Below are 21,031 nucleotides of genomic sequence, written 5' to 3' on the forward strand. Positions count from 1 at the left end.
CACAAGTTTTCCAGCATGGGGTCCTGGGTTAAATTCCCACTGCCATGTATTTCCCATCACACATGGACTCACGCAGGGTGAAATAAGCCTCTTTCAGTGATCCGACAGAGGCACGATGGGCTGAATGGCCTTCTCCTGTGCTGTCCCACTCTACGAAGAGCGCAACAACGACATTGACACGATGGATTGAAAAATTGGGGGGAATTGCAGGTGCACACGTGGGTTATGCTATTCCAGCTCTTTCCCCTCACACACTCCCCTGATCCTCTGACAACTTTGAACCACAACCGCATTCTTTCCATTGAAAAAAAAAACACAAACACACATTGGTGGTATGAAGCTTGTTTGTACATCAAAACAAATTTGTAACGCTTTACTGGTCGGCTGGAATTGTCGCAGGAAATTAGCACCATGAAAGGGTTAATGTCACTATTGTTCCGTGAGTGAAAACAGTCATTCTCCTTCCATCAGTAAGTGCATTGTCGTATAAGCTCTCCTTCTCATAAAGCTTCTCCGCTCCACAGGATCTATCCGTAGGTTTTGTTATATATATATACATGTACAACAGCAATCAATGGCAGTGCAGAAAAAATTCTAAATACTTCTTCAAAAAAAAAATGGTAATACATGTTTATACACATATATATATAATATATATATTTATATTCCCAGAAGATCACCAATTTCTCAGCTCTGAAGGTGACTCAATCCAGCTGGGCATTCAAAATAAAATTGAAGACTCCCGTCAAGTGCAGCTGATTTGGACGGAGGACAGGGCGATATTTCCAATGTCTTTGTCGCACCAGTTGATGAACCGTCCGTCTCTGCGTCACGAGTCCTTCAAGACACGCGCACCGAATCTGGGAGCGGGTGGAAACTGGCCCATCGAGTCCTCTGCTCGGACGAGCACCGAAACCACCCTGTCAAAGGGGCGCTGAGTTAAGAGTCTGTCCATTCACAGGACCCAGTCAATGCGTGTGGTCGACATCTCTTCACTGGGACCAATAAATAACCTTGTTATGGGGATGGAGGGAGGGGAGTGAGGATGGGGGTGCGTTGCGGTTAAGGAGGAAGGTTGAAATCAGCGTGGCGATTGCTATCGGTTGGTTTTGCCGCAGGACTTGCAGCATTGCTTGCCGTAGAACTTGTGGCCACAGACGCCATGCTGCGGGACCAGGTGGCACCAGCTGAAGAAGTCGATGCAGTTGAGATCTTTGAAGAGAATAGAGTAGAAAATGTAAATTTGTGAAGTATAACACTTGCACCGTAAATTATGTAACCGTGTTGACCGATTTCCTATCCACTTCCAAAAGGTGCGGCCTGTTGGTTGGCAGAACACAGGCTCATACCCTGTCCACATGTGCACCTATCACTGATCCTCACAGGTTATTTTAGGTGGGAGCATCAGAGCCAAGTCTGATAGTGCTTACCTCCCGAACGCGCACACAATTTCTGACAGGGCGTCATTGTACAGCCAACATAGTGGCTGTTCTTGTTGCATTCTTCAACAGTTCTCTTGAAGAGGTGGAGGGATTCACACAACATAAATGTCCATTCCATGGCCATAACCATCTTTATACCAACCTGAAGCATAGTCAGTTCTTTGATGGGAGGGTTTTATGGGCTCCTACAACTGTATGCAGGGAGTGGGGGCACCCACCTCCATCAGATGCAAATATTCCACAGGATGTTAGCCCACAGTTCCGATTCCAAACTGCAGGGTTTGCTGGGTCAAAGTCTCATTCCATCTGTTGTTCTTTTAAAATCCCATCATGGGTTGTGGCCTTAGCATTTGTTGTCTATCCCATAATGTCCTTGAGAAGGTGGTGGTGAGCCGCCTTCTTGAGCTGCTGCAGCACTTTCTGGTGTAGGTACACCCACAGTGCAGTTGGGGAGGGAGTTCTAAATTTTGATCAGTGTCAGTGAAGGGATGGGGATGTTGTTCCGAATCTGCGTGGCGTGTGACATGGAGGCAAACATTCAGGTGGTGGGTGTCCGATGCACCTGCTGCCCTTGTCCAGCTGGTGTGGAGAATTTGGCTAATAGCTCCGAACATTCGAGCCCAGGTTGGATACTTTACTCCGGTTTAGCAGGAGGGTCAGTCAATTCAGCAAAGTCCAGGGACTGAACTCAGGATCTTTCAAGTCAGTATCACAACAGTAAGCGTGTTGGGTTGGGCAGCAAGGTGGCACAGTGGTTAGCACTGCTGCCTCACAGCACCAGGGGCCTGGGTTCAATTCCAACCTTTGGTGTGTGGAGTTTGCATATTTTCCCCTTATCTGTGTGGGTTTACGCCGGGTGCTCCAGTTTCCTCCCACAGTCCAAAGACGTGCAGGTGAGGTGGACTAGCCATGCTAAATTACCCCATTGTGTTCAAAGGTTAGGTGGGGTTACAGGGATAAGGTTAGAAATTGGACCTAGGTAGGGTGCTCTTTTGGAGTGTCATGCAGACTCAATGGGCTGAATGGCCTCCATTTACACTGTAGGGATTCTACGAAAGGGTGAGCAAACAATGGAAGCAGGTGAAAATAACAATCAGAATTTACAAATTCTAAATCTAGCAATGGAAATTAACCTTTTTTTTTACAAAATGTACTCCAAATTTGTGGTCAGCAAATAAATAATTTGTTTTCAGAGGGTCCATCAAGACTTAAATAGGTCTTAAATCTGAAAGAGACATTGTGGTCACCTGGGCTAATTTAATGACAATTAGGATTGAAACATTTGTGGAAACAATTACATTCTTCTTGATACGACACTCCATAGTTATGCCCCTCTGTCTTCATCACAATGCAACATATCAATCATCATTATTTTGGTTTTCAATTGATTACAAACATTGGACATTAGCATTACTTTCAAAATGGATATCTCATTAGTAATCGTAGCAAAAATAATCTTGCTTTGCGTAAAGGCAAAGTTGGGTGCACAGTTTTGATCAGAGAATCTTAACCCACAGTGAGCTTAATCCCTTGTTTAAAATGGAATTAAGATCTCAAATAGGCTGCATACAGTGAGGAAAATAAAGTGCATTTTTTTAAAAAAGAGCATGAGAATGGAAGTAAAGATGGAGGAGAGTATTATGCAGCAGGCAAAAGTATTTACTTCTTAATTGCGTGGAAAGTATCTTCTGGAGCATTTCATTTGTAATCTGCTGTTCAGATTACAGTAATGTTGCAGAAGCAAGGGAACGAGTGTGACACACAAAGTGCCAACCTTGGTCTGAGTGTCATCTGAATCGGGGTCTTGGGATTGAAGCCCACTCCAGAGCATGTGATCTGGATTGATGCTGCAATGAACAACTAATGGTGTGCTGCACTGTCTTTTGGATGCAATGTTAAATCAGGACCCCCATCTCTCCTCTCTGATGTAAAAGATTCCATACCGCTTTTGCAAGAGAAGCAATGATCGGAAAACATTAACGCTGTTCCACTTATTCCTTTGTCAAAATTGCTTGCAGGGCAGAACAGGTCCTAACTCACATCCTTGGAATGAACACTGATCGTATGCCTCTCCCCCATTTTAGGCAACTTTCTCTGCATTTAATCACCACTCTATTCATATGGCTATTGTAAGAGTCCTTCCTGTTGATTTCCTTTGTTCCCATTTCTTTTATGGTTTTGGTCTATGGGCCCATAACCGGGGTGGGCCTTTAAGCAGAAGATTCAAAGTTGAAGCAACCTGCTTGCCAGGATACTGTGTTCCCAGGTTTTGTATCCTGGAAGGGAGAAACCAGACTCCTCGGCACCAAGTGGATCTTAAGAACCAGCTCAGGAGGGACTTGGTTCGATTGGTTAACTTGCAGCTGGTGGGTTGGCCAGGCACAGTGTTCTGCCTGTCAGTGATTTGTTCCAGTGTGACGCCTTCTGAGAGAACTTAGCAGAAATGTTTAGACCTTTGACGTGAAAGGAACTCTTTCTCTCTCCCTCTCCTGCTTGCTGTAGTTCTATAGTTCTAAAAGCTGTGAGTGCCTGGCACATCATTTGCTGTGAACCTGAAATGATGCTGAGTCCGCAGAGAAGGTAGTCAACCTTGCCAGAGAAAACCATCTCAAGCCTAGAGGAAGAAACACCAAAACAAAAACCTAAACCTCAGAAAGACATTGATTGGAAGTCATCGCAGTGCATCAATGATCTTTACCCTTTTGTTTTTATTGATATTTTCTTTTGCTTTCCATCACCCTTTCTCCTCTGTGTTGTTTGTCTGTGTGTGTGTGTGTGTGTATGTAGAGAGTAGGGTGAGTGAGGAAGGGGGATTGGGAGAGGGTTAGTAGTTACATTTCCTGCCTGTTTAATTATAATACTGTACATAATAAAATGTGACTTGTGTTTTAAAGTTACAAACCTGGTGACTACAGTTTATTGGGCTCAACCAAGGACCTCGGGTATTTAAAATAAAATCTAATTTCACCTGTGTTACGACTCCGGGTCAAGTGGGGCTGGAATTGACCGTGCACTACTACTGGGTGACGTAACACTATGTTTATCTTCAATAACACAAGCCTTCACATTCTCATTAAAAAATACCACAGATGTCGGAATATAAGTTAACCTCTGCAGCCTCGATAAATCCCTCCAAAAACAGATTTAAGTATAAGGGGGAACCGTCGGCATGCGGTGTGGGTGTTGACCATTTTGAAATGTCATCAGCATCTGAAGCAAAGAGTGGGCGTGTGTAAAACTCTCGCGAACCTTCGCAACACAGTCCCTACCATCTGCTCGATGCTTTGCGCCTAGTTATAAGGTAACGACCGGTAAGTGCAACATACACTTCTGGGGTGAGTAATGGAGTCTGTCTATTAATGCGAGAATAACATAAAATTGCTGAAATGACCTATGAGCTGAGTATATACAAAAAAACCATGGGCTGGATCCTCCGCTCCCCGACGCTGAACTCGCGTTTGGCGACAGGGCGGAGAGTCCGTTTTGGGGCCAAAATCGGGAGAAGCGCCGGTTGTTAAATTCTCCGCCCCCTGAAGAGCGGGCCAATTACCCACCGCCTCAGGTAATTGCCTGACGCCCACCCCGCGATGCTCCATTCCAGCCCGGGGCCGCCACAGTCGGGGGAGTGCCGATCCGCGGGCAGGGGGGGGGGGGCCTTCATTCGGGTCTGGGGGCAATGTGGGTGGGCGGTCCGGGGCTCGACAGCGGCCGAAGGGGGGCACTCCTTTGGCGGTTAAGGTCAGCGGGCTGAGTCCGCCATGGAGCACGGCATGGCCGCTGCAGGCCTCCGCCGTGCACATGCGCGGCCTCTGAACCGGAAGTGCTGAGGGCCACATCGGCCGCTGGGGCTGTGAGCTCTACGCTGACTCCCTGCTAGCCCCCAGCAAAACGGGGAATCGGTGGTTGTTTTACGCCAGTTTTCCCACAGTAAAACAGCACCGTTTTCACGCCAGCATGGGGACTTAGTCTCCAAAACGGAGAATCCAGCCCCATGACTTTGGGGCCTTAGAAAATTGGGTTATCTGATACGCTGGGTTATCTTGCACACTCAGATTTATGTTCTTTTTGCAAGTTGTATGATGGAATGTCTAAACAGTACAAAGACACAGGGGCGAGGAAAGGGTGAAACAGAGCAAATAAAGTCAAAGCATGTGACAGAAAAAAAAGAAATGCGTCTCAGCCGGCCTGGTAACTATGAACACCACCTTACCTTTTCTGGGTGATGGGCAGAAGCTGGTGTTACAAGCTCTGGAAGCTGCTGGTTTCTGATGTGGTGGACATCTGGCTGCAGGTCGGCCCTGCCTCAGGCAGTGCACTGTACGCATCTGGACTCCTCCCCCACAGGTTACTGTACACTAGAGGAGAAGGTGAGGTATATTTATTTCAAAGGAAGGAGGACCACATTGAAAATCATGAAAAGAAGGAAAGCCTTTCATTTATATTGCACCTTTCATGGCCACAGGATGCCCCAAAACCCTTTACAGTAAACGGGGTAAGTACTGGGCCAAATCTTCCAGTCTCCAAATTGTCAGAGACAGGAGGAGGCATGGCCGAAGATACTTATTGGGATCCTGTGGATGTTCTGATGCACGGACCTATCTGGCAATTGCCCAGGATGCTTCCATTTCCAATGGGAAATTCCCCAGCCCCTGGCTCCCTCTGGAAATGTCTGCTGCTCTGAGCTAGAGTCACAGACTTCAGACAGTTCCGCAGTACTTACCTGAGAGATTACTCTGCAAATGGTGAAAAGATTAAAACCTAGTCTAACACATGGGGAACTACACAATTGACCACGAATCAACCCCCTGACTTCCACTGACATCCCCCCCCCCCCCCACATAATCTGACTACCCACCCCACATGCCCTGACTACCCCTTACGACCACCCGACGACAATACCAACCAGCTGGTAACTCCCTCAATCGTCAAATGAACAGCCCCCAACCGTCTGACTACCCTCCCAACTCAACTACCTCCATTAACATGACTAGGGCAGGCAGTGGCAGAGTGGTATTGCCATTATAGAACATAGAACATAGAACATTATAGCTCAGTACAGGCCCTTCAGCCCTCGATGTTGCACCGACCTGTGAAACCACTCTAAAGCCCATCCACACTATTCCCTTATTGTCCATATGTCTATCCAATGACCATTTGAATGCCCTTAGTGTTGGCGAGTCCACCACTGCTCCAGGCAGGGCATTCCACGCCCGTACTACTTTCTGACTAAAGAACCTACCTCTGACATCTGTCCTATATCTATCTCCCCTCAATTTAAAGCTATGTCCCCTCGTGCTAGACATCACCATCCAAGGAAGAAGGTTCTCACTGTCCACCCTATCCAATCCTCTGATCATCTCGTATGCCTCAATTAAGTCACCTCTTAACCTTCTTCTCTCTAACGAAAACAGCCTCGAGTCCCTCAGCCTTTCCTCATAAGATCTTCTCTCCATACCAGGAAACATTCTGGTAAACCTCCTCTGCACCCTTTCCAATGCTTCCACATCCTTCCTATAATGCGGCGACCAGAATTGCGCGCAATACTCCAAATGCGGCCGCACCAGAGTTTTGTACAGCTGCAACATGACCTCATGGCTCCGAAACTCAATCCCTCTACCAATAAAAGCTAACACACCGTACACCTTCTTAACAACCCTCTCAACCTGGGTGGCAACTTTCAGGGATCTATGTACATGGACACCGAGATCTCTCTGCTCATCCACATTGCCAAGAATCTTACCATTAGCCCAGTACTCCGTCTTCCTGTTATTCCTTTCAAAATGAATCACCTCACACTTTTCTGCATTAAACTCCATTTGCCACCTCTCAGCCCAGCGCTGCAGCTTATCTATGTCCCTCTGTAACTTGTAACATCCGTGCGCACTGTCCAGAACTCCACCGACTTTAGTGTCATCTGCACATTTACTCACCCATCCTTCTACGCCCTCCTCCAGGTCATTTATAAAAATGACAAACAGCAGTGGCCCCAAAACAGATCCTTGTGGTACACCACTAGTAACTGGACTCCAGTCTGAACATTCCCATCAACCACCACCCTTTGTCTTCTTCCAGCTAGCCAATTTCTGATCCAAACTGCTAAATCACCCTGAATCCCATGCCTCCATATTTTCTGCAGTAGCCTACCATGGGGAAACGTATCAAACGCTTTATTGAAATCCATATACACCACATCAACTGCTTTACCCTCATCCACCTGTTTGGTCACCTTCTCAAAGAACTCAATAAGGTTTGTGAGGCACGACCTACCCTTCACAAAACCGTGTTGACTATCTCTAATCAAATTATTCCTTTCCAGATGATTATACATCCTATCTCTTATAAACCTTTCCAAGATTTTGCCCACAACAGAAGTAAGGCTCACTGGTCTCTAGTTACCGGGGTTGTCTCTACTCCCCTTCTTGAACAAGGGGACAACATTTGCTATCCTCCAGTCTTCTGGCACTATTCCTGTAGACAAAGACGACTTAAAGATCAAAGCCAAAGGCTCAGCAATCTCCTCCCTAGCTTCCCATCCGGCCCAGGGGACTTATCAATTTTCACACTTTCTAGAATTGCTAACACCTCCTCCTTATGAAACTCAAGCCCTTCTAGTCTAGTAGCCTGAATCTCAGTATTCTCCTCGACAACAATGTCTTTTTCCTGTGTGAATACTGACGGAAAATATTCATTTAGCACCTCTCCTTCTCCTCAGACTCCAAGCACAACTTCCCCTACTGTCCTTGACTGGCCCTACTCTTACCCAAGTCATTCTTTTATTCCAGACATATCTATGGAAAGCTTTAGGGTTATACTTGATCCTACCTGCCAAAGACTTCTCATGTCCCCTCCTGGCTCTTCTTAGCTCTCTCTTTAGGTCCTTCCTAGCTAACTTGTAACTCTTGGGCGCCCTAACTGAACCTTCATGTCTCATCTTTACATAAGTCTCCTTCTTCCTCTTGACAAGTGTTTCGACTGCTTTCGTAAACCACGGTTCCCTTGCTCGACCACTTCCTCCCTGCCTGACAGGTACATACTTATCAAGGATACGCAGTAGCTGTTCCTTGAACAAGCTCCACATTTCCATTGTGCCCACCCCCTGCAGTTTTCTTCTCCATCCAATACATCCTAGGTCTTGCCTCATTGCATGATAATTGCCTTTCCCCCAGATATAACTCTTGCCCTGCGGTACATACCTATCCCTTTCCATCACTAAAGTAAACATAATCGAACTGTGGTCATTATCACCAAAGTGCTCACCTACCTCCAAATCTAACACCTGTCCTGGTTTATTACCCAGTACCAAATCCAATATGGCCTTGCCTCTCGTTGGCCTATCTACATACTGTGTCAGGAAACCCTCCTGCACACATTGGACAAAAACGGACCCATCTAAAGTACTCGAACTATCGCGTTTCCAGTCAATATTTGGAACGTTAAAGTCCCCCATAACAACTACCCTGTTGCTTTCGCTCCTGTCCAGAATCATTTTTGCAATCCATTCCTCTACTTCTCTGGAACTTTTTGGAGGCCTAATAGGGTGACCTCTCCTTTCCTGTTTCTAACGTCAGCCCATACTACCTCAGTAGACGTGTCCTCATCAAACGTCCTTTCTGCCACCGTAATACTGCCCTTGACTAACAATGCCACCCCTCCCCCTCTTTTACCACCTTCCCTGAGCTTACTGAAATATCTAAACCCCGGCACCTGCAACAACCATTCCTGTCCCTGCTCTATCCATGTCTCCGAAATGGCCACAACATCGAAGTCCCAGGTACCAACCCATGCCGCAAGTTCACCCACCTTATTCCAGATGCTCCTGGCATTGAAGACACACTTTAAACCACCTTCCTGCCTGCCGGTACACTCCTGCAACTTTGAAATCTTACTCATGACCTCACTACTCTCAACCTCCTGTATGCTGGAGCTACAATTCAGGTTCCCAAGCCCCTGCTGAACTAGTTTAAACCCTCCCGAAGAGCATTAGCAAATTCCCCCCCCCCCCCCCCCCAGGATATTGGTACCTCTCTGGTCCAGGTGTAGACCATCCCGTTTGTAGAGGTCCCACCGACCCCAGAATGAGCCATTGGACTAGTAATCCAGAGACCCAGGACACTGCTCTGAGTTTGAATCCCACCAGGTGGTGAAATTGTAATTCAATAAAAAATCTGGAATTAAAAGTTCAATGATTCCATTGTCGATTGTCATTAAAACCTGTCTGGTTCTCTAACATCCTTTCGGAAGTAAATCTGTCTACATGTGACTCCAGACCCACAGCAATGCGGTTTACTCTTAAATGACCTCTGAAATGGCCAAACAAGCACTCAGTTCAAAGGCAATTAGCGATGGGAAATAGATTCTGGCCCAGCCAGTAACACCCATATCCTCCAAATATAAACCTCCAACCTCCCAACTAACCCACTGACCTGACCAACACTGACCCGCCCCAACGAATTACCCACCTACCCATTCACTTATTCAGCAAACTCACCCATTCAGTAACTTTCAAAGACTGAATATTTAAACTTATTATATGGTGGTTAGTGCGGTATAAAGGGGGCATGTTCAGTTTTCCCCTGCTTCTACTCTGCTTTGACTTTGTGGTGTAATGAACGCGGTGCTGCACATTTTTTGACAGCTGGTGTTGGAAGATGCTAGAAGACATCCTAAGACATGTAGGTTAAGTGGATTGGCCATGCTAAAATTACCCCTTAGCGCGTCCAAGGGTTAGGTGGGGTTACGGGGATGGAGGGGAGGAGTGGGCCTGGGTGCGGAGCCCTTTCAGAGGGTCGGTGCAGACTCGATGGGCCGAATGGCCTCCTTCTGCACTGCAGGGTTTCTATGATTCTATGAAGGAACGTGAAACAATATAATAATCTTTATTGTCACAAGTAGGTTTACAGTAACACTGCAATGAAGTTACTGTGAAAAGCCCCTAGTCGCCACATTGCGGCATCTGTTCGGGCACACGGAGGGAGAATTCAGAATGTCCAAATTACCTAACAGCACGTCTTTCGGGACTTGTGGGAGGAAACCGGAGCACCCGGAGGAAACCCACGCAGACACGGGGAGAATGTGCAGACTCCGCACAGACAGGGACCCAAGCCGGAATCGAACCTGGGACCCTGGTGCTGTGAAGCAACAGTGCTAACCATATCGAGTTGGGGGAATTTATATGCGCAGTGGTAATCTGACCATCATTGCCGCTGCTCGAGCCATAGTCACTAATCAGTGATGTACAAAGCGTGGCAGCCGGCTTGCGCACAGAAGGATCCCACACACGGCAATGTGTTAATAACCAGATAATCAATGTTTCTGATGTTTTTTTAAATTTAGAGTATCCAAATTTTTTTTTCCAATCCACGTACCCTACACATCTATCGAGGCACCGGTCACACTCTAACAGCTGCGATGGGTGGGCCACATTGCCCACATGCCCGACACAAGACACCCAAATCAAGTGCTCTACTCCATACTCCGCAATGGCAAGCGATCACTAGGAGGGCAGAAAAAACGCAACGAGGACACTCTGAAAGCCTCCCTAGATAAACGCAACATCCCCACCGACACGTGGGGATCATTTGTCTTAGAACGCAAACGCTGGAGATAAAGCATCCGTGAAGACGCCAATCACCTCGAGCGTCGAAGGGTGGAGCACGTGGAGGGCAAGCGGAAAGAGACCACAGAATCCACAGCATCTCACCCCACCCAACTCCACCTGCCAAACCTGTGGCAGAGTCTGCGGGTTCAGGATCGGACTATTCAGGCATGGTAGAATCCACCTCCCCGGACTGGGAGCAAGTCACCCTCGACACTAAGCGACTGCCAAGGGAAGAGTGTTGATCATGAAAATTAACTGACAACCTTCCGGAGTTGACACCACCATGTCAGAAGGCAATGAAGGAAATGGTGAATCAATGACTGCAAACCTGACAAACAAGACTTAAAAATAATGGGCGAGATTCTCCGACCCACTGCCGTGTCCGAAAATCGCCAGGGGCTGGCGTGAATCCCGCCCCCGCCGGTTGCCGAATTCTCCGGCACCGGAGATTCGGCGGGGGCGGGAATCGCGCCGGTTGGCAGGCCCCCCCCGGCGATTCTCCGGCCCGGATGGGCCGAAGTCCCACTGCTGGAATGCCTGTCCCGCCGGCGTGGATTAAACCACCTCTCTTACCATGGCAGAGGCGGAAGAGACCCCCTCCACTGTGCATGCGCGGGGATGCCGTGAGCGGCCGCTAAAGATCCCGCGCATGCCCCGCCCGGCAATGTCATTTCCGCGCCAGCTGGTGGGGCACCAAAGGCCTTTTCCGCCAGCTGGCGGGGCGGAAATCAGTCCGGCGCGGGCCTAGCCCCTCAAGGTTAGGGCTCGGCCCCCCAAGGTGCGGAGGATTCCGCACCTTTGGAGCGGCGCGATGCCGGACTGATTTGCGCCGTTTTTGGCGCTGGTCGGCGGACATCGCGCCGATTACGGAGAATTTCGCCCAATATCTGGAGTTCCTCATTCAGGGAAAGAACCTCACTGACACTAAAATAGCGAGGGTGGCAGATGGAGCTTAACATGGTTAAGTGTGAGGTTAAGAACTTTGGTCGGAAAAATGGAAAGGCAATTATCTAACTGGAGAGTAACTACAGAGTGCTCCAGTGTACAGGGATCTGGGTATCCTCGCACATGAATCTCAGAAAACTAATATGCTGGTACAGCAGGTAGGCAGTTCAGAGGAAGTTCACTAGGTTGATTCCAGAGATGTGGGGTTTGTCGTATGAAGGGAGATTGAGCCGTTTAGGCCGATACCCTCAAGTTTACAACAATGAGATGCTATGGGCCAGGGTTTAGAGAATCCCAAAGTGTATCATGGAGTTCACCTGACCCACAACTTTTAATAGATTGTAGTATGGGGAGCACACGGCTCACTCTACAGGTATGGTACAGCAGAAATGGACCAGTGGGTTTTTAAAACAAAACAATGTTTATTCTATGAACTCAAGTTAACCTTTTTAAAACAAACAGTGAATATCTTAACAACCAGTAAATCAAATACACCCCCCAAAGAATACAACACTAAGTAATCGGTATGCTGTTCTTTTAACATCCAAAAGACTTGACACACCTTCAAACAGGAGCACATTAGGGTTTACATTCAAGACTGAAAAAATGTATAATTCTTCTGAATTCACCAAATAATTAAGAGATCGTTCTTCATGGCAGAGATCAACAGCAGCGCAGCTCACATACACACCCAAGCTTTCTCAAACTGAAACTAAAAGCAGAGGTGGAGCCCAGCTCCACCCACACTCTGACATCACTCCAGTAACATGAGCAGTTCCATTTCTTAAAGGTACATTTCTTAAACACCCATTTCTTAAAGGGTACTCTCACATGACAGAGAGGAGATCTAATTGAGGTCCATAAAGTAATAAAAGGAATTGTCAAAGTAGACCTGGAGCAGATGCTGGCCTCTTATGGGGCAATCTAGAACGGGAGGTCATAGTTTTAGGATAAGGGGCAGCAGATTTAAAACAGAGATGAGGAGAAATGATTTCTCTCAAAGGGTCGCGAATTGTGGATTTCATTACCCCAGAGTGTGGTGGATGCTGGGACATTTGAGTAAATTGAAAGAGCAGAGAGACAGATTTTTAATGAGTAATGGGTTGATGGGTTAAGGAGAACGGGCAGGAAAGTGGACGAAGCCGAGCGGAAGTCGGCCATGCTCGTATTGAATGGTGGAGTGGACTCGAGGGGCTGAATTTTCGACTCCTGCTCCTAGGTCTTGTGTTCTTATGGCAATACTGGTGTTATGCACCGCAGCCACAGATCAGCTTTAGCCACCTACCTGTTGCCATGGTGAAGCATACCACGTTGCTGCAGCGTGTTTGAGGATTTGATCCATGGATGGTTTGGGGCAGTTTCCTGGGTTGCATACACGCTCAAGTTCGACATTGGCTTTGGGCAAATGGCGGCACCTTCTCTGGGGAAACTCAATGTATTTTCCGGACAGACTTTTCTCACTGCACTTCAACTCCCTTTTCTGTCGGCCAAGCCCACAGGATACGGAGCACTAGACAAAGGAAAAATTAAATATTAATGCATGAAAGTAGAGAAACCAGTACAATGAGTTTTTAATAAAGATCACAAAGTTATATTGGGCTAAACAAAATGTTGCCGTGGTTGGGTGCGAGGCTCTTCATTTCTGATCAGCCCCCCCATCTCCCCACAACCCCCCCCCCCCCCCCCCCCCCCCAACCTGACCCCAGTAACATCTCTGGCTTAATTCAGCAGATCATGAACCCATACTCCAAGTGTCCATGGCCCACGCAGTCGCACACCATCTCCCCACCGCTTGAGTTATTTTCAGTACCTCGGTCCAAGTTGAAGTGATCCACCGCAGTCTGTCGTTCTTCGGGCACCGCCGGATCACGCAGATCTCCTGACCCTTCGGTTTCAGTTCCTGGTTGCACAGACTCTCTGGTATGGCGTGAGGTTTGGAAGACGGGTTTGCGCCTCTGCAGTAGACAATGCGTTTCCTCAGTCCCCGGCCACACGTTTTGGAGCACTGTAAACAGAGGGCAGCTGGCATTAATTTGACTTTGGTTTGGGAGGAGGGAGTGGCGGGGTGGGGAGAAGAGGGGCGGGCAGGGAGAGAACAAGGGTTCACACGTAAATAATAGTTCATTGTGTCTCTCAGAAAACCCTCCGCAATGGTGTTGGCTGTGGTTCAGTGATTAGCATTGGCCCCTCAGAGTCAGGAGGCCCTGGGTGCACATCCCACACCAAAACCGGGCGACGGAGAATTGGTGTGAAACCGGCGCACGCTGCGATTCCGTCGTTGGAATTGATTCTCTGCCAATTGCGTTTCCTGATTCCTTCGTCAGCCAACAGAGAACACTGTTCAACGTCCTTGGCGTTCCTTGTACCGCACCACAAATGACATCTTCCCTCTGTCCACAATATGGAATCTATTAATAATGTTAAAGTGTGTACCAGGTAACCCCCTAGCCTTTACCTGTCCAGAAAAAAAAGTGGGCCAGCCTGTTCAGCCGATTTAGATAGGTATCTTCTCTCCGTTCTGGTACAATTCCTGCAAAGCTTTTTTGTTGTACTCGCTCCGGGGCCTTCGTACCCTTGGCTGTCAGATGGACACCCGGAACTTTTGGCTGTGCTCCAGGGGAATAAAGGATCTGCAAATGGATCACTTTCAATCGCAGTTTAAAGGAATCCTGGCCCAGACATATTACTTCTTGATCAGGATTCACTGGCGGTGAAGTCACCGTCGGTGAAATGCGATCACCCTCAAGTCAGGGCCTGTGCATCTCTGGAGGGCACTAAGTTGCACATCACAGCACACTGACGTCCCAGCAGACCAAAGCAGATGCGCTGGTTCCTGGTGCAGATGTCACCATGAGAAGTGAATGAAATCCTGAACATGACCTCTGGAGGGCAGCACAATAATGTGCGAGAACAATGAAGCACTTTGAGGGGGACCTCCCTCTGTGTTTCAGTGCCAAGATTTCCCTTCAGCTCTGTTCAAAGTTCTCAAAGGAAATTAAAAGCAGTTTATAGATCTTGGAGCACATCCAGTAAATCTCTTCTATTATAGGAGTCTATCTATGCGTAAAGGGGTTTTCATGTCAGATCTTACTGGAGTTTCTCAAATTTCTATCAAGTAATTTTACCAGAAATTCATTGAGCACTTTATTATTCTGCAGCTGTTTTAGATGGAGGCACTCAATTTTGAGCATTAATTTAAATAATACGGCAGCTCAGCATGTAAACCCCATTCTGATAAATAGATTCTACTTTGAATGAGCTGATAGATCTCTGCCTGTTTAAAAATGATACTTATTGATAGACTTTGTCTTGTAGTTTGGGTCTCAGCTTTACTTCGACGAGTAGCGCACTTGTCTCCGAGTCAGGAAGCTTTGGATTGAAACCTCGCTCCAGGAAGGCTTAAACGCAAAATTCTAGTCTATCACACCCAGGACAGCACTGAGCGGATGCTGCGATGTTGGAAGTGTCATCTCCCAGGTGAGATGTGGGTCGCAATTCTTCGCTCGTTCGCTGGAGGAAGGATTCTCCATTGCTGTCGGCAGCGCACATCTACCCGTGGGTTTTCCCAGCGGCGCGGGATGGCTTCAATGGGAATTCCCATGGACAGCGGCAGGAACAGAAAATCCTGTCACCGGAGAAGGCGTGCCACCGAGAAACAAGCGGCTGGGAGGCCAGAGAATCGTGCCCATGAAATTGAGGCTCCCTCACGTAGACATGAAAGATCATATGGTTCTATTTGGAATACGAGCAGGAGAGTTATCCCTAGTGTCCTAGCCAGTACATATGTCCCTCAATTAATGTCACACATGGTGATTATCTATCTGGTCATTATCATATTGCTGTTTGTGGGATCCTGCTATGCGCAAACTGACTACCGCAGTGACGACACTTCACAAGTACGTCATTGGCTGTAAAGCACTTTGGGTCATCCTGAGGTCATGAAAGGTGCTGTTCAAATGCAAGTCTTTCTTTTTTCTCACTGTTAGCTATTGAAGGACAGATTTGCTCCTGCATTATTGCGGGTGGGCAATGGCACAAGTGCAACATAAAAACATTGGTTAATGTGCATTCTATGCGTGGACACATCACAAAGCATTTAATTAGGCTGATGCAATTTTCATTTCATCTTTCATCCAGCTCGTTCTGATTAAGCAGACATCCAGCAAACAGTTTTATGTTCTGGAGAATCCTTTTGAGCATTTTCCATCAATACTGACTCATTCGCAGTTTTCACAAACCTCATTAATGATGCAATTGTGCAAATACGATGTCAACTCAGAGTTGCCTGGTGCGCACACTCATTTAGATCCAAGTTTTTAATTGTGACCGCTGCTGACTCCAAATAGATTTTTAAAAATAAATAGAATCTTACATTGCAGGAGACCATTCAGTGCATCATACCTGCTCTGCCAGCTCTGTCAAAGTGATAGCCAATTAACCCAACTCCCTTATTCTATCCTCCACAGTCCTGCAACTTTCTCCTCTTTGATTTTAAGAATTTTACTTCTCCACTAACTTTCTGTCAACACTTTTCCCTAAAAGTCCGTCCATCTGCCGTTACATTGGAAATGTTCCATGTAAACATGTCACACGCACTTAATAATGATAATCTTTATTAGTGTCACAAGTAGGCTCACATTAACATGCAATGAAGTCACTGTGAAGATTTCCTCGTCGCCACATTCCGGCGCCTGTTCGGGTACACCGAGGGAGAATTCAGAATGTCCAATTCACCTAACAGCACATCTTTCGGGACTTGTGGGAGGAAACCGGAGCACCCGGAGGAAACCCACGCAGACAAAGGGAGACCGTGCAGACTCCACACAGACAGTGAGCCAAGCCAGGTATCGAACCCGGGACCCCTTGCCATGTGAATGAACAGTGCTAACCAATGTGCTATCGTGCATGACTGGTCCGCTCCAAATGGATGTTTTGCAAGGACACCATAGCAGGTATTATCACAACGTGGCATGCACAGTTAGGTAATTCCTATTATAAACGGGAACTATGTAATTTATAATGAAAATAAGGACAGTGTGCCTGTCTTAAAATCAGGTACTATGCACCCTGGTTCCAATTGCCCCTCACCCTAAGCTCATGACTAAACCTTTCCCTGCGGGCGAGGCCAAGGGTGGCAGAGTAGCTAAGAGTAACGCTTACCTGTGTCCATGCCCCAGTACTCCACTCTGGTGGGCAGTCGTGGATGTTGCAGGGCTGTACCTGGGCAGGTGCCACTGGGGGACACATGGAGCGCGGCACCGCTTCGTCCCGCTGGAAAGCTGCCTTGCGGAAGCACTGGATCTGTCGGCTCTGCTTCCCCCCTCCGCAAGACCTGCTGCAGTCATTCCACTTGCCTGTAGACCAGCTGCAAAAAAAAAAGGAAGGAAAAAAATACCATTGGGAAGTGGATTGGCAGAGGATGAAGAGCGAGACGAATGTGGTGAATCTCAAAGTGTCAGTACATCCAGAAATGTGAGCCAAGTATCTGTTTTCAGTCTAGGGTGCTCTTTTCTCCCTGTGTTCTCTGATAATCAGATGCAAACTCTATTATGGGACAAAGACTTTTGGTTTGGCATCAGTGTGACAAAATAGAAATAGATACGGGGTTGGGTTTTACGGGGCGCTGTGTCCCCCAGTATCCCAGCTTCAAAGTTGGTGCTGAGTCCGCCGACCATTCTGACGGTTGCACTGTGTCAATTTATCACCGGGAGCAACGATTGTTGTTGTCCGGAGAAACGTGCCCTCCCATCACGGGAGCAAACCTCGCCTTCCGGAGCTGCTGGTTGACTTGATGGCCAAAGTGCCAGGCAGGAGAGGCGGTCACTACTGGGACCACAGCCGGTGCCGACGAGAGGGATCCTGGAAATCAGAGGCAGGATCTGGTGAGAGGGGGTAAGTGAAGGGGTGTATAGTTAGGGAGGCCAGTTGGGAGGGGTGGCGGAATAAAGGGGGAATGAAGGGGGTTCCTCTGATGGGCTCAGGCACGTGAAATGGTAGCTCCCCCCAGTTCCTGACACCAGCCTATATCTCTAAAGTTGCATAAATTCTGGAGGACATAGATAGGGTAGGTAGGAAGGAACTTTTCCCCTTAGTGGAGGGGGCAATGACCAGGAGGCATAGATTTAAGGTAAGCAGCAGGATATTTAGAAGGGATTTGAAGAAAATCCATTTTACCCAGAGGGTGACGGGAATCTGGAATTCACTCGAAAGGGTGAGAGAGACGGGAGCCCTCACATTTAAGGAGCATTTAGATGAGCACTTGAAATGCCTCGGCATACAAGGCTACGGACCTAGTGCTGGACAATAGGATTAGAATAGATATGTGCTTGATGTCCGGCACAGACATGATGGGCCGAAGGGCCTCTTGTTATGCTGCAAAACTCACGGGGGACTTTCCGCACGCCACACGCTGCTTATCCTGGCGGCCTGCCATTGGATGGCAGCGGAATCTTCTGGTTCCACCATTGCCAATGAGATTTCCCATTGAATCCACACCATGCTACCGGGAGACGGGGTTCGGCGTCGGCAGGACTGGAAGATCCCGCTGTCAAGAACGGCCGTAAAATCCCCCTCCCCGTGACTCCATTGCCTACCGATGTTTACATAGGCCTCTCCTTGTTTCGGGGCGGGGGTGAGATGAGGCCCCTGAGCGGCCATTCATTGGCCACTTAAGGGCCTCAATAGGCTCGAATGTATTTCCCCCACCGCCGTGTAAAAGCTCCCAACAGGTTGGGGGCAGACGGTAGGCCACATGGAGGCCATATTTATGAGCCTCCCCCAACTTCAAACCAACTGGCCGGGATGCGTATATTAAACACTAAACATTGCATTTATATAGCACTTTTAACAACCTCAGGATCTCCCGAAGCTCCTTTCAGCAAATGCAGTTCTTTTGAAGTGTAATCACTATTGTAAGGCAAAAGAAACATGACGGAGCACGCAAGGTTCCACCAGGAGTAATGAGCTGATGACCAGACTGTCTGGGTTTAGTGATGCAGGCTGAGCGGTAAATATTGTCCAGGACACGGGGGAAGAGCTCGCCTGCTCTTCTTTCAAATCGTGCTGTGGGAACTTGAAGAATTACAAAGCATCAAGATTCACAGAGGAGGTTTCATAAGGACGGCTGGGAGCCTACCATAATTAAAGCACAACATAGGATTCCACTTTAAAGTTAATCAGAGGTGTGTCTCTTTTGATGCCTTCGAGTCAGTTACTGTTCAGCAGGCACGGGTCAATCAGAGTTTAATCGTTCATTGTTGGGGGAACCTTCCAGATCGTAAGGCTTCTCTCTCGTTTTTTTTGCTGAAGATTTACCTTTCGAACAAAGAAGGTCAATTTCTCAGCCTCTCCGATTAAAGGACAACTCAACTCGCCTGCAGCCAGTGCGAATACAGAGAAAACAACAACAACTTGCATTTACACAGCACCTCGAACATAGTTAAACACTCCAAGTCGGTTCACAAGAGCTATTAGCAACAACAACTTGAATTTATACAGTGCTTTGAACATAGGAAAATGTCCCAAAGCACTTCACTGGAATATTACTGAGCAAAAGCTGACACCCTTCCCCAAAATGGGGATGAGAAATATATCAGCCACGATTGAATGGAGGAGCAGATCCGATGGGCCGAATGGCCTAATTCTGCTCCTATGTCTTATGGTCTGAAAAGGCATTGGAAGCAGAGCCTTTGAATATTTTTATGGTAGAGGAAGATAGATTCCTGGTAAGCAAGGGGGTGAAAGGTTATCGGGGGGGGGGGGGTAAGTGGGAATGTGGAGTTGAAATTGTAATCAGATCAACCATGATCTTACTGGATGGCAGAGTAGGAGTCCTACTTCCAATTCATATGTTCGGACATGGTTAGTGCTAATGAAGTCAGAGATGACCTGCTGATCTGGTCGCCCTGATGACGCAAAACATATAAACGGCAGGTCCATGGATGGATTCGAAAATAAGAATGAGAAGTTTAAATTTGATGGATTCCTGGACAAAGAGCCGATAGGTCAGCAAGCACAGGACCAGTGGGTGATTGGGAATCGGTGCAAGTTAGAACACGCACAGCAGAGCTTTGGCGGACCTACGGTAGAATGTGGCCAGGAAAGTGTGCCAATTCTGAAGCCTGGAGATGGCGGAGGCATGGATCAAACTTACAGGGAGAGATGAGCTGAGGCAATGGTGGAGTCAGGCAATATTACGGACGTGGTAACTGGCGGTCTTTATGACAGCGCAGATGTGCAGTCAGAAGCCCACATTGGGGTCAAATAAGACACCAAGGTTGGGGAGTTCGGTTCAGCCTGGACCGCAATCTGATAATAGACAATGCCATCAGTGCTCGCACTCTGAAAGAAAATGTATCCATGGAAGGGGGGAAAGAGCAAAACAAAAGAAAAAGCATAGACAAAACTGTTAACGATGAGTTGAAGGCACGTCTCCCTCTTCAAGTATTTCTCAAACCGTAAAGAAACAACTTGCGATCAGGAGATCCAAACATGCGGCACTTTGTCTTACTTGCGCCTGCGGCTAACATGCCTGCTCGCCGCTGCCAACGTGAAAGCCTTTCTGCACGGATGCAACTTTAGCTTGAGCAAACGGACATTTCATTTTTCTTTCAGCAGGACACAAAAGGGAAGAGGAACAACAGTGGCTCGGACAGGAAAACCATGTCAAATTAGTACTTGGTCAACACAATGAGTCCCGTTGGCAGACACGAGGAAGGGCTGAACAGACATGTCACATTGAATTGGAAGGCCCAGCAGATCAAAGTTTAGCACAGATAGAGAGAGAGAGAAAGAGGGAGGGAGGGGTGAAAAAAAGACGTGGAAGCGGCTAGAGGAAACAAGGACACTCACTCTTCAGGCATTTTTTGCGAAACATTGCGCATTCCTTGCCACGGCAAAATGTGGTTAATAAATTAATATGAGGGAAAGTTACTTTATTTTCTTTGAACATTTAATTTCCCGTGCTGCTGAGCTGGCTAGAATTGTGAGCACATTGCCAATGTGAAGAAAAGCTGAGCTGAGGTGGGGCAGGGATGGGGAGGGAGAT

At 47.6% G+C, this 21,031-nt stretch overlaps 1 protein-coding gene across 1 annotated transcript in view; it reads right to left on the reverse strand.

Moving 5' to 3' along the window:
- Positions 1-326: 326 nt before the first annotated feature.
- The window catches only part of adamts18 (ADAM metallopeptidase with thrombospondin type 1 motif, 18), a 301,723-nt gene continuing 281,018 nt past the window's right edge, over positions 327-21,031 (reverse strand). The window contains exons 19-23 of the mRNA XM_072517824.1: positions 17,146-17,350; positions 13,796-13,990; positions 13,271-13,495; positions 5,653-5,797; positions 327-1,212 (exon numbers count right to left, since the gene is read on the reverse strand). Of these exons, the coding sequence (XP_072373925.1) occupies positions 1,097-1,212; positions 5,653-5,797; positions 13,271-13,495; positions 13,796-13,990; positions 17,146-17,350 (886 nt within the window). The 3' untranslated portion in view covers positions 327-1,096. The remainder of the gene's footprint in view (positions 1,213-5,652; positions 5,798-13,270; positions 13,496-13,795; positions 13,991-17,145; positions 17,351-21,031) is intronic.

The sequence above is a fragment of the Scyliorhinus torazame genome, chromosome 10 (genome assembly GCF_047496885.1).
Source record: "Scyliorhinus torazame isolate Kashiwa2021f chromosome 10, sScyTor2.1, whole genome shotgun sequence".
NCBI lineage: Eukaryota > Metazoa > Chordata > Chondrichthyes > Carcharhiniformes > Scyliorhinidae > Scyliorhinus > Scyliorhinus torazame.